Source organism: Bos mutus, chromosome 10 (genome assembly GCF_027580195.1).
Source record: "Bos mutus isolate GX-2022 chromosome 10, NWIPB_WYAK_1.1, whole genome shotgun sequence".
Taxonomy (NCBI): domain Eukaryota; kingdom Metazoa; phylum Chordata; class Mammalia; order Artiodactyla; family Bovidae; genus Bos; species Bos mutus.
This window is the reverse complement of record NC_091626.1, coordinates 98801474-98815256: the sequence shown is the minus strand read 5'-3', so window position 1 is coordinate 98815256 and position 13783 is coordinate 98801474. Positions and strand designations below refer to the sequence as shown.

The 13783-nt window shown below is 38.0% G+C and overlaps 1 protein-coding gene across 12 annotated transcripts in view; it reads left to right on the top strand.

Moving 5' to 3' along the window:
* The window catches only part of TTLL5 (tubulin tyrosine ligase like 5), a 316526-nt gene that overhangs the window by 84731 nt on the left and 218012 nt on the right, over positions 1–13783 (top strand). For all 12 annotated transcript variants that reach the window (XM_070378475.1, XM_070378469.1, XM_070378470.1 and 9 more), the window contains one exon: positions 11169–11231. In XM_070378475.1, the coding sequence (XP_070234576.1) occupies positions 11169–11231 (63 nt within the window). The remainder of the gene's footprint in view (positions 1–11168; positions 11232–13783) is intronic.

Below are 13783 nucleotides of genomic sequence, written 5' to 3'. Positions count from 1 at the left end.
TAGAGATTTTTAATTTTAAGTCCAATTTTTTTGTTTTAATTACTGTGCTTGGGCATCTAAGAAATTTTTGCCTATCTCAAGTTTTCTTCTAGATATAGTTTTAAGTTTTACATTTAAGTCTGTTCCATTTTGAGTTAATTTTTGTATATGGTACAAAAATTATGTACCATGTATATAAATGGATCATAGTTCTTTCTTCTTCCAGATGGATATCCAATAGTTTTTGCACCACTTTTTGAAAAGACTACCTTTTGTCCGTTGAACCGTCTTCTCACTTTTGTGGAAAACTACTGTTTATTCTATTCCACTGATCTTTTTGTCTTTGTGCCAATACAGTACCACACTGTCTTGATTACTGTAGCTTTGTAAAAAATCTTGTTCTAACTTTGCTCTTTTTCCAGGTTGTTTTGGCTATTCTAGGTCATTTGCACTTCCATTTGGATTTTAGAATTAGTTTGTCAGTTTCTACGAAAAAGCCTGCTTGGGATTTTGATTGGCATTGTATTGGCTCTCTAGATCAGTTTGAAGAGAATTGACATCTTAACAATATTGAGTCTTCCAGCCCATGAACAAGGTATATTTGTCCATTTATTTAGGTCATCTTTAATTTTTCTCAGCAGTGTTTTGTGGTGTTCAGTGTTCAGATCTTTTACATTTTTTGTCAGATCTATTCCTAAGTATTTAATATGTTTTGATTCGATTATAACTGATTTTGTTTTTTTAATTTCAATGTCTGATTGTTTGTTGTTAGTATATAGGAATATAGTTGACTTTTCCATATTGACTGGGGCTTCCCTGATAGCTCAGCTGGTAAAGAATCTGCCTGCAGTGCAGGAGACCCTGGTTCGATTCCTGGGTCTGGAAGATCCGCAGGAAAAGGGATAGTCTACTCACTCCAGTATTCTTGAGGTTCCCTTGTGGCTCAGCTTGGGAAGATCCCCTGGAGAATGGAAAAGCTACCCACTCCAGTATTCTGGCCTGGAGAATCGCATGGACTGTGTAGTCCATGGGGTCGCAAAGAGCTGGACACGGCTGAACGACTTTCACTTTCACGTGTGTCCTGTAATCTTGCACTGCCCGGGGCTTCCCAGGTGGCGCTAGTGGTAAAGGACCTGCCTGTCAGTGTAGGAGATGTGAGAGATGAGGGTTTGATCCCTGGTTCGGAAAGCTCCCCTGGAGAAGGGCAATGGCAACCCACTCCAGTATTCTTGCCTGGAGAATCCCCTGGACAGAGGAGCCTGGCGGGCTACAGTCCATAGGCTACAGCCCATAGTCCATTGCACAGAGTCGGACACACGTGAAGCAGCTTAGCACGCACGCACACAATCTTGCTAGACTCACTTGTCATTTATTGAAGGTTTTTGGAGATTCCATAGGATCTCCTACCTAGTTGAAAATATTGTCTGTGAATAAAGACAGTTTTCCTTCTTTCTTTCCAATCTGGATATGTTTTATTGCTTTATTCTTGCTTGATTACATTGGCAAGAACCTCCAGCACAGTGTTGAGCAGGACCAGTGAGAGCAGACATCCCAGTCTGGTTTCTCTTCTTAGGGTAAGCATTCAGCCTTTCATTATTAAGTATGATGTTGCTGCTGCTGTTGCTGCTGCTAAGTCACTTCAGTCGTGTCCGACTCTGTGCGACCCCATAGACGGCAGCCCACCAGGCTCCCCTGTCCCTGGGATTCTCCAGGCAAGAACACCGGAGTGGGTAAGTATGATGTTAGTGTTAGGTTTTTCGTAGATGCGCTTCATCAGATTTCTCTTTTGCTAAGAGTTTTTATCAGAAATGGATGTTCAGTTCAGCTCACTTGACTTCAGTCGCTCAGTCGTGTCCGACTCTTTGTGACCCCATGAATCACAACACGCCAGGCCTCCCTATCCATCACCAACTCCCGGAGTTCACTCAGACTCACGTCCATCGAGTCAGTGATTCCGTCCAGCCATCTCATCCTCTGTCGTCCCCTTCTCCTCTTGCCCCCAATCCCTCCTAGCATCAGAGTCTTTTCCAATGAGTCAGCTCTTCGCATGAGGTGGCCAAAGTACTGGAGTTTCAGCTTTAGCATCATTCCTTCTAAAGAAATCCCAGGGCTGATCTCCTTCAGAATGGACTGGTTGGACCTCCTTGCAGTCCAAGGGACTCTCAAGAGTCTTCTCCAACACCACAGTTCAAAAGCATCAATTCTTTGGGCCTCAGCCTTCTTCACAGTCCAACTCTCACATCCATACATGACCACAGGAAAAACCATAGCCTTGACTAGATGAACCTTTGTTGGCAAAGTAATGTCTCTGCTTTTCAATATGCTATCTAGTTGGTCATAACTTTCCATCCAAGGAGTAATCGTCTTTTATTTTCATGGCTGCAGTCACCATCTGCAGTGATTTTGGAGCCCCCAAAAATAAAGTCTGACACTGTTTCCACTGTTTCCCCATCTATTTCCCATGAAGTGATGGGACCAGATGCCATGATCTTTGTTTTCTGAATGTTGAGCTTTAAGCCACCTTTTTCACTCTCCACTTTCACTTTCATCAAGAGGCTTTTTAGTTCCTCTTCACTTTCTGCCATAAGAGTGGTGTCATCTGCATATCTGAGGTTATTGATATTTCTCCCGGCAATCTTGATTCCAGCTTGTGTTTCTTCCAGTCCAGCGTTTCTCATGATGTACTCTGCATAGAAGTTAAATAAGCAGGGTGACAATATACAGCCTTGATGTACTCCCTTTCCTATTTGGAACCAGTCTGTTGTTCCATGTCCAGTTCTAACTGTTGCTTCCTGACCTGCATACAAATTTCTCAAGAGGCAGATCAGGTGGTCTGGTATTCCCATCTCTTTCATAATTTTCCACAGTTGATTATGATCCACACAGTCAAAGGCTTTGGCATAGTCAATAAAGCAGAAATAGATGATTTTCTGGAACTCTCTTGCTTTTTCCATGATCCAGTGGATGTTGGCAATTTGATCTCTGGTTCCTCTGCCTTTTCTAAAACCAGCTTGAACATCAGGAATTTCACGGTTGACATATTGCTGAAGCCTGGCTTGGAGAATTTTGAGCATTACTTTACTAGTGTGTGAGATGAGTGCAATTATGTGGTAATTTGAGCATTCTTTGGCATTGCCTTTCTTTGGGATTGGAATGAAAACTGACCTTTTCCAGTCCTGTGGCCACTGCTGAGTTTTCCAAATTTGCTGGCATATTGAGAGCGCACTTTCACAGCATCATCTTTCAGGATTTGAAATAGTTCAACTGGAATTCCATCACCTCCACTAGCTTTGTTCGTAGTGGTGCTTTCTAAGGCCCACTTGACTTCACATTCCAGGATGTCTGGCTCTAGGTCAGTGATCACATCATCGTGATTATCTGGGTCGTGAAGATCTTTTTTGTACAGTTCTTCTATGTATTCTTGCCACCTCTTCTTAATATCTTCTGCTTCTGTTAGGTCCATACCATTTCTGTCCTTTATCAAGCCCATCTTTGCATGAAATGTTCCCTTGGTATCTCTAATTTTCTTGAAAAGATCTCTAGTCTTTCCCATTCTGTTGTTTTCCTCTATTTCTTTGCATTGATCGCTGAAGAAGGCTTTCTTATCTCTTCTTGCTATTCTTTGGAACTCTGCATTCAAATGCTTATGTTTTTCCTTTTCTCCTTTGCTTTTCGCTTCTCTTCTTTTCACAGCTATTTGTAAAGCCTCCCCAGACAGCCATTTTGCTTTTCTGCATTTCTTTTCCATGGGGATGGTCTTGATCCCTGTCTCCTGTACACAATGTCATGAACCTCATTCCATAGTTCATCAGGCATTCTATCTATAGATCTAGGCCCTTAAATCTATTTCTCACTTCCACTGTATAATCATAAGGGATTTGATTTAGGTCATACCTGAATGGTCTAGTGGTTTTCCCTATTTTCTTCAATTTCAGTCTGAATTTGGCAATAAGGAGTTCATGATCTGAGCCACAGTCAACTCCTGGTCTTGTTTTTGCTGACTGTATAGAGCTTCTCCACCTTTGGCTGCAAAGAATATAATCAATCTGATTTCAGTGTTGACCATCTGGTGAAATCCATGTATAGAGTCTTCTCTTGTGTTGTTGGAAGAGGGTGTTTGCTATGACCAGTGCATTTTCTTGCAAAACTCTATTAGTCTTTGCCCTGCTTCATTCCGTATTCCAAGGCCAAATTTGCCTGTTACTCCAGGTGTTTCTTGACTTCCTACTTTTGCATTCCAGTCCCCTATAATGAAAAGGACATCTTTTTTGGGTGTTAGTTCTAAAAGGTCTTGTAGGTCTTCATAGAACCATTCAACTTCAGCTTCTTCAGCATTACTGGTTGGGGCATAGACTTGGATGACTGTGATATTGAATGGTTTGCCTTGGAAACGAACAGAGATCATTCTGTCTTTTTTGAGATTGCATCCAGGTACTGCATTTCGGACTCTTTTGTTGACCATGATGGCTACTCCATTTCTTCTGAGGGATTCCTGCCCGCAGTAGTAGATATAATGGTCATCTGAGTGAAATTCACCCATTCCAGTCCATTTCAGTTCGCTGATTCCTAGAATGTCGACATTCACTCTTGCCATCTCTTGTTTGACCTCTTCCAATTTGCCTTGATTCATGGACCTGACATTCCAGGTTCCTATGCAATATTGCTCTTTACAGCATCGTACCTTGCTTCTATCACCAGTCACATCCACAGCTGGATATTGTTTTTTCTTTGGCTCTATCCCTTCATTTTTTCTGGAGTTATTTCTCCACTGATCTCCAGTATATATTGGCCACCTACTGACCTGGGGAGTTTCTCTTTCAGTATCCTATCATTTTGCCTTTTCATACTGTTCATGGGGTTCTCAAGGCAAGAATACTGAAGTGGTTTGCCATTCCCTTCTCCAGTGGACCACATTCTGTCAGCTCTCTCTACCATGACCCGCCCATCTTGGGTTGCCCCACGGGCATGGCTTAGTTTCATTGAGTTAGACAAGGCTGTGGCAGACACACTGAAATGGATGTTATATTTTGCCAATTACTTTTTATGCATCTCTTGACATAATAATATGTTTTTTCTCTTTTGGTTTTTTGATATAGTGAATTACATCCATTTTTTAATGTTAAACTCAGCATTGCTTTCCTGAAATAAACTCCATTTGGTCTGACATGTATCCTTTTTACAGACTATTGAATTTGATTTACTAAAATGAGATTTTTACATCTTTGTTCATAAGAGATACTGATCTGTGGTTTTATTATAATATATTTGGTTTCAGTATGAGGATAATGCTGGCCTCATAGAATAAGTTGGAGAGTGTTCTCATCTCTTCAATTTTCTGGAAGAATTTATGGAGAATTGGTATTTTTTATTTCTTGAATGTTTGGTAGAATTCACTAGTGGAGCTATCTGGACCAGAAGTTCAATTTCAGTTTCTTTAACACATGCAGGGCTATTCAGATTATCTGTTTCTAGTTGAATGACCTTTGGTAGTTGGTATCTTTTTAAGCATTTGTCCATTTTATATATGTTGTGTTGGTAAGCACAAAATTATTCCTAATATTCACCTATCCTTTTAATATTGGTAGAATCTGCAGTGATGTTACTTCTCTCATTTCTGATATTGGTAATTTAATTCTTCTCTCTTTTTATCATATTCAGTCTGGCTAGAGGTTTATCAATTTCACTGATCTTCTAAGGGACCCAGTTTTTAGTTTCATTGTTTTCTATTTCTTATACATTGACTTCCTTCTAATATTGTTTCCTTTCTTTAATTTACTAGGGGACTTCATTTGCTTTTTTTCCCCCCTAGTTTCTCTAGATAGAAGCTGATGTCATTGATTTGAGACCTTTCTTCTTTTCTGTATGTGTTTAAGCAGCTATAAATTTCCTACCAAGTACTGTTTTTGCAGAGTCCCATATATTTTGATTGTTGTATTTTTTGTTTTTATTCTGTCTTTGGCCTATGGACTATTTAGAAATGCGTTATTTAGTTTTCAGATATTTGGATTTTTTTCTAGAGATTTTTCTGTTAATGATTTCCAATTTACTTCTTTTGTACTCAGAAAATGTACTTTGTGTAAGCTGAATCTTTTAAAATGTACTGAGACTTGTTTTATGGTTCAGGGTATGACTTGTCCTAGAGTCGGACATGACTGAAGCGACTTAGCAGCAGCAGCAGCAGCAAACGTAACATGTCCATTGAAAAGAATATACATCCTGCTATTTATTGTTGGGTGGGGTGTTCTATAAATGTCTGTTAGTCAAAGTATTGGGCAGTTCATATGTTCTCTATTTTACTAATTTTATCAGTCGTCAAGAGTGTATGTTGAAGTCTCCCATTGTAATTGAGACCTTGTCAGTTTCTCCTTTTGGTTCTGTCAGGTTTGCTTCTCATGGATTTTGGAACTCTGTCATTAGGTCCCTCTGCAATAGATTGGTTATGTCTTCTTCATAAATTGACTTATTTACTGCCATGAAATGTCCCTGTTTATCTTTGATAATGCTGTTCGTCCACAAGTCTGTTTGTCTGCTTAATATACTTGCTTTAGCTTTCTTTTTTTTTTAAGTTGTGTAGTATAATGATTTGACTTACATCATGGAATGATTATCACAGTAAGTTTAATGAACATCCATCAGCTCATAGCACACAAAGTTAAACAGAGAAGAACTAAAAGTAAAACTAAAGAACTCTTAGGATTTAGTCTCTTAACAATTTTTATCTATAGCATATAGAAGTATTAATTCTTTTTTACATGTTGTACATTATAACCCTAGTACTTCCTTATCTTGTAACTGGAAACTTGTACCTTTTGACTGTCTTCACCAGTTTCTCCTCCCCTCACCTTTACCCATTCCAACTTTCTTACGACTAGTGTTTGCATGCCGTATCTTTTTTTTGTGTGTGTGTGTTACTTTTAATCTCTCTGCGTCTTTATAGTTAAAGTAGATTACTGTCAAAAAAAGGAAGTCCTGCCATTGTGGCAACCTGGATTAACCTTAAGGAATAATGCTAGCTGAAATAAACCAGAACAGCAGATATTGTATAATCTCACTCATATGTGGAATCTTGATTGGAAAAAAAAAAAAAAGTAGAACTGATAGAAACAAAGAGTAGACTGATAGTTGCCATGGACTGGTATGGGGAAATGGGAAATGTTGATCAAAGGGTACAAATCAGTGTTAAGATGAATAGACTCTGGGAATCTAATGTACAGCATGATGATGTGATTGGATTTAATGTGCCACATTACTATCTGTTTTCTTTTTGTCTAATGTGTTCTTTATTCCCTTTTTTTTTCCTCCTGTCTTTTTTGGATTAATTCATTCCTCCTGCTTCTTTGTTGTGCTTTTTAAAAGTGTGGTTGCTCTAGGGTGACAATATACATCTTTTACTTACCACAGGGCACCTTGAAATAATGTTATATTATTTCATGTATAATTTAGGGATTTTACAACCTGTATACCTCCATTCTTCCCTCCTGTCCTTTGGGCTGTGGTTGTCATGCATTTTATTTCTATTTAAGTTTTAAATACCATAGTGCTTTGGTTATTTTTGCTTTGAACAGTTTAAGGAAATATAAATAGGAGGGAAAGTCTCATAATTATGCATTTACTATCGTTTCCATTGCTCTTCTTTCTTTTATGTTGATCATGTTTTTATCTGACATTTTCTTCCATCTGAAGAACTTTTAGGCTTTATTTTAGTGCAATCAATTCTCTCAAGTGTTGTTTATCTGAAAGTCTATCTTATATTTTCAATTTTGAAAGATTTTTTTCATTGGTTTTAGAGTTCTGGGCTGGCACTTATCCCCTGATACTTTAAAAGTGTTGTTCTGTTGTCTTTTGGCTTGCAGTTTTCTGATTAGAAGCATGCAGTAATTTTTTCCTTGTTCTTTGGTGCATAATGTGGCTCTTTTTCTCAGCCTGCTTTTTAGATTATCTCTTGATAACTGATTCTCAACAATGTGATTATGATATATGCCTTGGTGTCATTTTCTTCATGCTTCTTCTGCTTTAGATTCATTGAGTTTCTTGGTCTATGGAGTTATATATAGTTTTCCTCAAATTCGGAAAACTTTTGGCAGTTATTTCCTCAAATTTTTTGTTTGTTTATTTGCTTTTTCCATTTCCCTCCTCTCCTTTCAGTACTATTGTTACATGGCTCTGTTCATTTTTTTATATTCTTTTTCTTTCTTCATTTTGGATGGTTGGTTCTCATTTTATTCATCTTTGAAGGAATTAAATCATCTGCAGTGTTAAATCTTCTATTAATTCTAATCAATGAAGTGTTCATTTCACGTATTTTATTTTTACCTTTAGGACCACCATCTGTTTCTCTTTATATCTTCTTTTTCTCTTTTGAAAAATTATTTTCATGATTTCCTTTAGACTCATGTGCATATATTATGTTTATAATAGCTGTTGTAAAATCTTGTTCTATTATCTCTGTCATTTCTGAGTCTGTTTCTATTGACTGATTTTCCTTTTGTCAATGAGTTGTATTTTTTCTGTTTCTGCGGATATACAGTGATTCTTTTAAAACTGAATGTTGTAATTGCACATTGTAAATGTTGTATGGTTGTGTTTGGATTTTATTGCTTCTTTAAAGCCTGTTGAAAGTTTTTTTTAGGCTAGAGACTTAAGTTACTTGTAGATCAGCTTAATCTTTTTCAGGCTCATTTAAACGTGTTTTTATGGTTTGTTTAGAATAGCTTTTTGTCTAGGTCTAGGATAATTCCACTACTGAAGACTCTTTGGGGGTGTCTGTTAAATGACCCCCATGTTCAGTGAGATCTCTCCATTCTGGCTGGTGGGAACTCAGATCAATTGGCAGCCTTGTATGTGCAAAGTATTCAGCTTACACTTTCTCCTTAATTTCTTTACTCTGACAGTTGCTCCTTGCACAGCCTGTGCACTTTTTCACCCTGTGCCTGAGTAGATCTGAATTCATCCAAAGATTCAAAGGGTCCTTTGTGATGATTTTTTGGTTTGTTTTGATTTCTTCTTATGTATAGCTTCTTCCTTTCCAGGACATTGCTCTGAAAATTCTAGCACTTCTAGAACTATGATCTCTGTCTTGTCAACACAGAGACTCTTGGATTTTCCTTGAATTCCTTCTCTTTGCGTGTTGTCTGGAATTGCCTCTGGTAGGAAGGTGGCACAGTCGGGGGCTCCCTTCATCTATCTCCCCTTTCAGGTATCACAGTCCTGCGCTGCCTATTGTTTCATATGTGCAAACAGCTGTTTCATGTATTTATGCACTTTTCTAGCTGTTAATGGTGAAAGAGCAAGTCTTACGGCAGTTATCATCTTATATGTAGAAACAGAATTCTGTTGTTTAGTTTGTATTGCTTTTGAACTTTTTCTTTTAAAAATGGCATGCTTTATGTATTCTTCCTTTTTTCATTCAATATTATATTATTAAGTTTTATTTTGTTACATGTAGCTTTTGAATTCATTTATTGTTTTTCAGTGCTTTATTATATTCTTCTATGACTTTATATTGCTGTTAAATTTCCCATTCTCTTTTTGATGGTATTTGACAACTTCCTGGTCTTTTTGCTGTTAAAGACAGCTGTGCTGTAAATATTATAATGTGTGTTTCCTGGGTATATCTATGAATGGAATGTATCTAGAGCAATAAGATAAGTGAATGTTCAACTTTAAAAGATAATGCTAAAAAAAGAAGGTAATGCTCAACTGTTTTCTGAGAAAAGTGAAAGAGAGCACCAAGAATTTTAAACTAATTGAGTTACCTTCATGTAGCATGGAAAAGATGCACTTATCTGCTAACAAATATTCCTTTTTTATTAATGTATGCTTATTGAATATCAACAAGTATTTAGCAGTATGCTTGGTGCTTTGAGTGTGAAACACGTGTTAGTTGGGATCTCTGTTCTTTGAGAGTTAGCAGCATGATTAGAGAGAATTTATTTATACATGTAATAGAAATAGCTCATATTTGTATTGCTCCTTGTAATTATAATGTACTTTATACACATCTTCCTGGTGGCTCAGATAGTAAAGAATCTGCCTGCAATGCAGGAGACCCAGGTTCAATCCCTGGGTCAGGAAGATCCCCTGGAGAAGAAAATGGCAACCCACTCCAGTACTCTTGCCTGGAGAACACCATGGACAGAAGAGCCTAGCGGGCTACAGTCCATGGGGTCTTAAAGATTCAGACACGACTGAGTGACTAACAGTCACTCACTTATACACATCATTGTTATTCCCATTTTAATGATAAGGAAAATAAGGCTCAGTAAAGTAATGTGACTTGTCCACTATCACACAGTGAGACTTGATGCAGGTGTTTTGACTCCAGATCCTAGTTTTCCCTGCTGCATCATGCTGCTTTCCAAGAAGAGAAAGTTATTCTACGAGACAGCATATGACAGGTCCCTCTGGCATGCAGTGAAGGCGAAGGAAGAAGGCCAGAACAAGGGAACCTCTGTAGACTTGCAGCAGTCCTCTCAGGGAAGGCTTCTTGTAGCATAGTGGACTTGAGCTGCTTCTTGAAGGGTGGATTATGGATAAGTAAAGAGGGTGTGAGGAGAAGGTGTCCAGACAGAGGCAAAAGTGTCAGTGGGAGGTGTGGTATGAGAGGGTTATAGGAGACCTGTCTGGACTTTAGGACCCCTGTTGGGGAACTGTAAGGAGAAAGGGTGAATGAACGGATGGTATAGATGACCCAGGTTTTGAAATCTTGAAAGAGAAAGTGTATGCCTCTTGCAGTTGGCATCACGGAGCCATTGAAGCCTCTGGAGAAATAAGATGATGGAAACAATCTGTCAGTATTTTCATGCCCTTTATGCATCTTCCATTCCAGCTTCATTTGACCTCTTTTCTAGCTATCTGTGATTTTTGGTGGTGGTTTCATTTTTGTTTTCCGGTTTTATTTTCTGAATTTAGTATACAAGCTTTTATTAATCCAAGAAATCCTGCCTTTTCTTCCTTTTTATTTTCGTATTATTAAGTCATCTATATTCTTTTCTTTTATTGTATTTTCTGCTATTCTAGTTTTTTTATCATTTTAGTTTGAGCAAATAGCTCCTCCTTTGTCACGTTAGAGACTATATATATATTTTTAGAAAACCTGTCACTTTTGTGCTTGACTTGTGTTTTATTTCTATATTTTTCCTCTTCAGTTAAGCTTTAAGAAATAACCAGTTCCTATCTTTGTCTTTTAGGTCCTACCTTGAACACAAGACCTCCATGAACTATATGCTGGCAACACGTCTCTTTCAAGACAGGTGGAGATTTGCTAATCTTATAAATTTAGTAGGACTAGATCATAAAATTAACAGAAAGTAAATGCAAACAAAGAAAAGAGGTTTTATGAAACTCTTCAGGAATATTTGATAGAAAGAGCTTTATGGAAAACACAACATAAAACCTCATTTTTTTTAGAACTCATTAACTCTCAGCACTTTGTAATATTTCTAGACGCTACAGATTAAACCGTAAAGACCTTAACACATATCCTAAAATTTTTCCTCCTTAAAGGAAGGCCCTTTCTCAGTGCCTTTTTGCTTTAGACACACTTATCACAGACATGATTATCTGTCTTTCTAGACTAGACGAGACTAAAAGGATCAGATTAGAAAAGCTACAGGAGAGGTAATTCACAAAATAAATACAGTGAGAGTTGTAAGAAATGACAACTGATAACCTCAGTACAAGGGGAAATAGGGCAGAAATGATGGAAAACAGACGCCGGAATTCAAATAGCACAGCAGTCAGGGACTCCTTAGTCCCACATACTTCTGTTGCCCCCGAGACATAAACTGCATTGCAGTACAGTTCAGTAATTGACCAACAAGGAACCTTAGGTATTTAAAGAAGTCTGTATTATTTTCAAGGTATGTATGCTTTTTATGTGGAATTCTTAAAAAGAGATATCCCGATTTCAGCCACTTCTTGTGATTTCATTATCCATCATCAGAAACTGTATGGGATTTCCAGTTTCTCTCTGTAAATTTGTGGTTATTACCATTGATTAAGTAATTACACTGTGTAGCTTCCAGTGAAAAAGATATTGAGATTTACTTGGACTATGTAGAAACTCAGTTCTTTATATATAACCTGCTCCCAGTTCCCTACCTGCTACCTCCTCCCTGGAAATTTTTACAAGCCTTCTTTATTGTTCCGGTTCAGACACTATACTAAGATTTGTTCTGGTGTGTTACTTTTCAGTATTTTGCTTTTGCAGTGGATGAATCCTTTCAGTCTGAAGGTTTCAGTCTCTTAAACTGTGGGAAATATTCCCCGTATCCTGTCTTTCCTGGGGACCTTCTGTTAGATGAAATTTGGATCTTGTGCTATATCCTCCATATTTCTTTACTTTTTTCTCATAATTTTGGTCTCATGGTCTCTTAGCCTTAAATTCTTGGAGCTTTTTTGAACTTTGTCTTCTAAAAATTCTAAATTGATCTTTAGCCTTACCTATCTTGTTACTCAGTACCAGCACTGCAAGAGGATTGTTTGATCTACTTCTTTTTATTTTGGCAGGTACGATTTTAACATCCAACAACTGCTTTTGCTTTCTGACTAGTTTTCATAGTTTATGGATGTAATATTAAATTGGTTGTGGTACCAGTTCCAATGTGGAGGAGGTAGGAGTTTCCCCTACAGCACCAGGCAATTGCAACATGTTCAGTTCTGACACTATCTACCTGGAAATCAGCGTCAGATTCCAGGTTAATGGTCCAGTCCTACAAGAGTCTACCCCGCCCACCACAATCCCCCCACCTTACTTTAGATGCTAATCACAGCCCAGGTTGTTACCTTTATTTCTGACCTACTGGCTGCATATAAGAGATTTCCATGACCCCTTCTGTGGGGGGGGGATATTCAGAAGAATATTCAACTCATTGGATCACCAGTTTATTATAAAAAGGTGTATATAACTCATGATGGGAAAGCCAGATGGGAAAGATGGGAAAGACACTTAGGACCCTCTCCAGGCGCACCATTCTCCCCACTTCTCCACAAGCTCAGCAACTTGGAAGCTCTCTGAACCCCATACTTCCAGGTTTTTATGGGGGCCGCATGACATAAGTGTGATTGGTTAAATCATCGACTGTTGGTAATTGAACTCTATCTCTAGCCCCTCTCCCCTCCCAGAAAGTCAGGGGGATGAGACTGAAAGCTTCAACCCTCTCATCACAGGGTTGATTCCTCTGGTGACCAGCCCCCATCCTGAAGTGATCCAAGGACTTTCTAAAAGTCACCTCATTAGCATGACAAACGATGCCTTTACCACTCATCACTTAGACATTTTAAGGGTTTTAGGAGCTCTGTGCCAGAAACAGGGATGAAAACCAAGTAAGTATATATATTTCTCACTATAAATCACAGTGTTACAAATATGTTTTTTTTAATCTCTCTAGCATAATTATTGAAAGTTCTTTTCTGTTTTTTGCACTATTTTGAATTCTTCTGGATTATTTCTCCTTGTTTATCTCATTCTTTCTAGTTTATGCTCTTATATTTCCTGCAACATCTGGTGATTTCTAATTGTCCAGTCATATTTATAAGTAATGGACTGTTTGTTTAGGATTGGTAATTTGCCTGAGTTTCCTTAAAGGTTGTGTCAGTCTGTTTGTGAACTGACATAGAGTCTATGCTTGAGGCTTGATTGCTCTGTAATTGAGCTTCTTATGAGGGAGAAGAAAGGTAGAACAGGCAATCTGGAAGCCACTACCAAAATTAGGAAGCATTCTTTCTGGGGCAAGCAAAACAGTGAAAACACTTGAGATATAATAACATATGTGCTTTTTTCATTAACACATTCAATAATGTG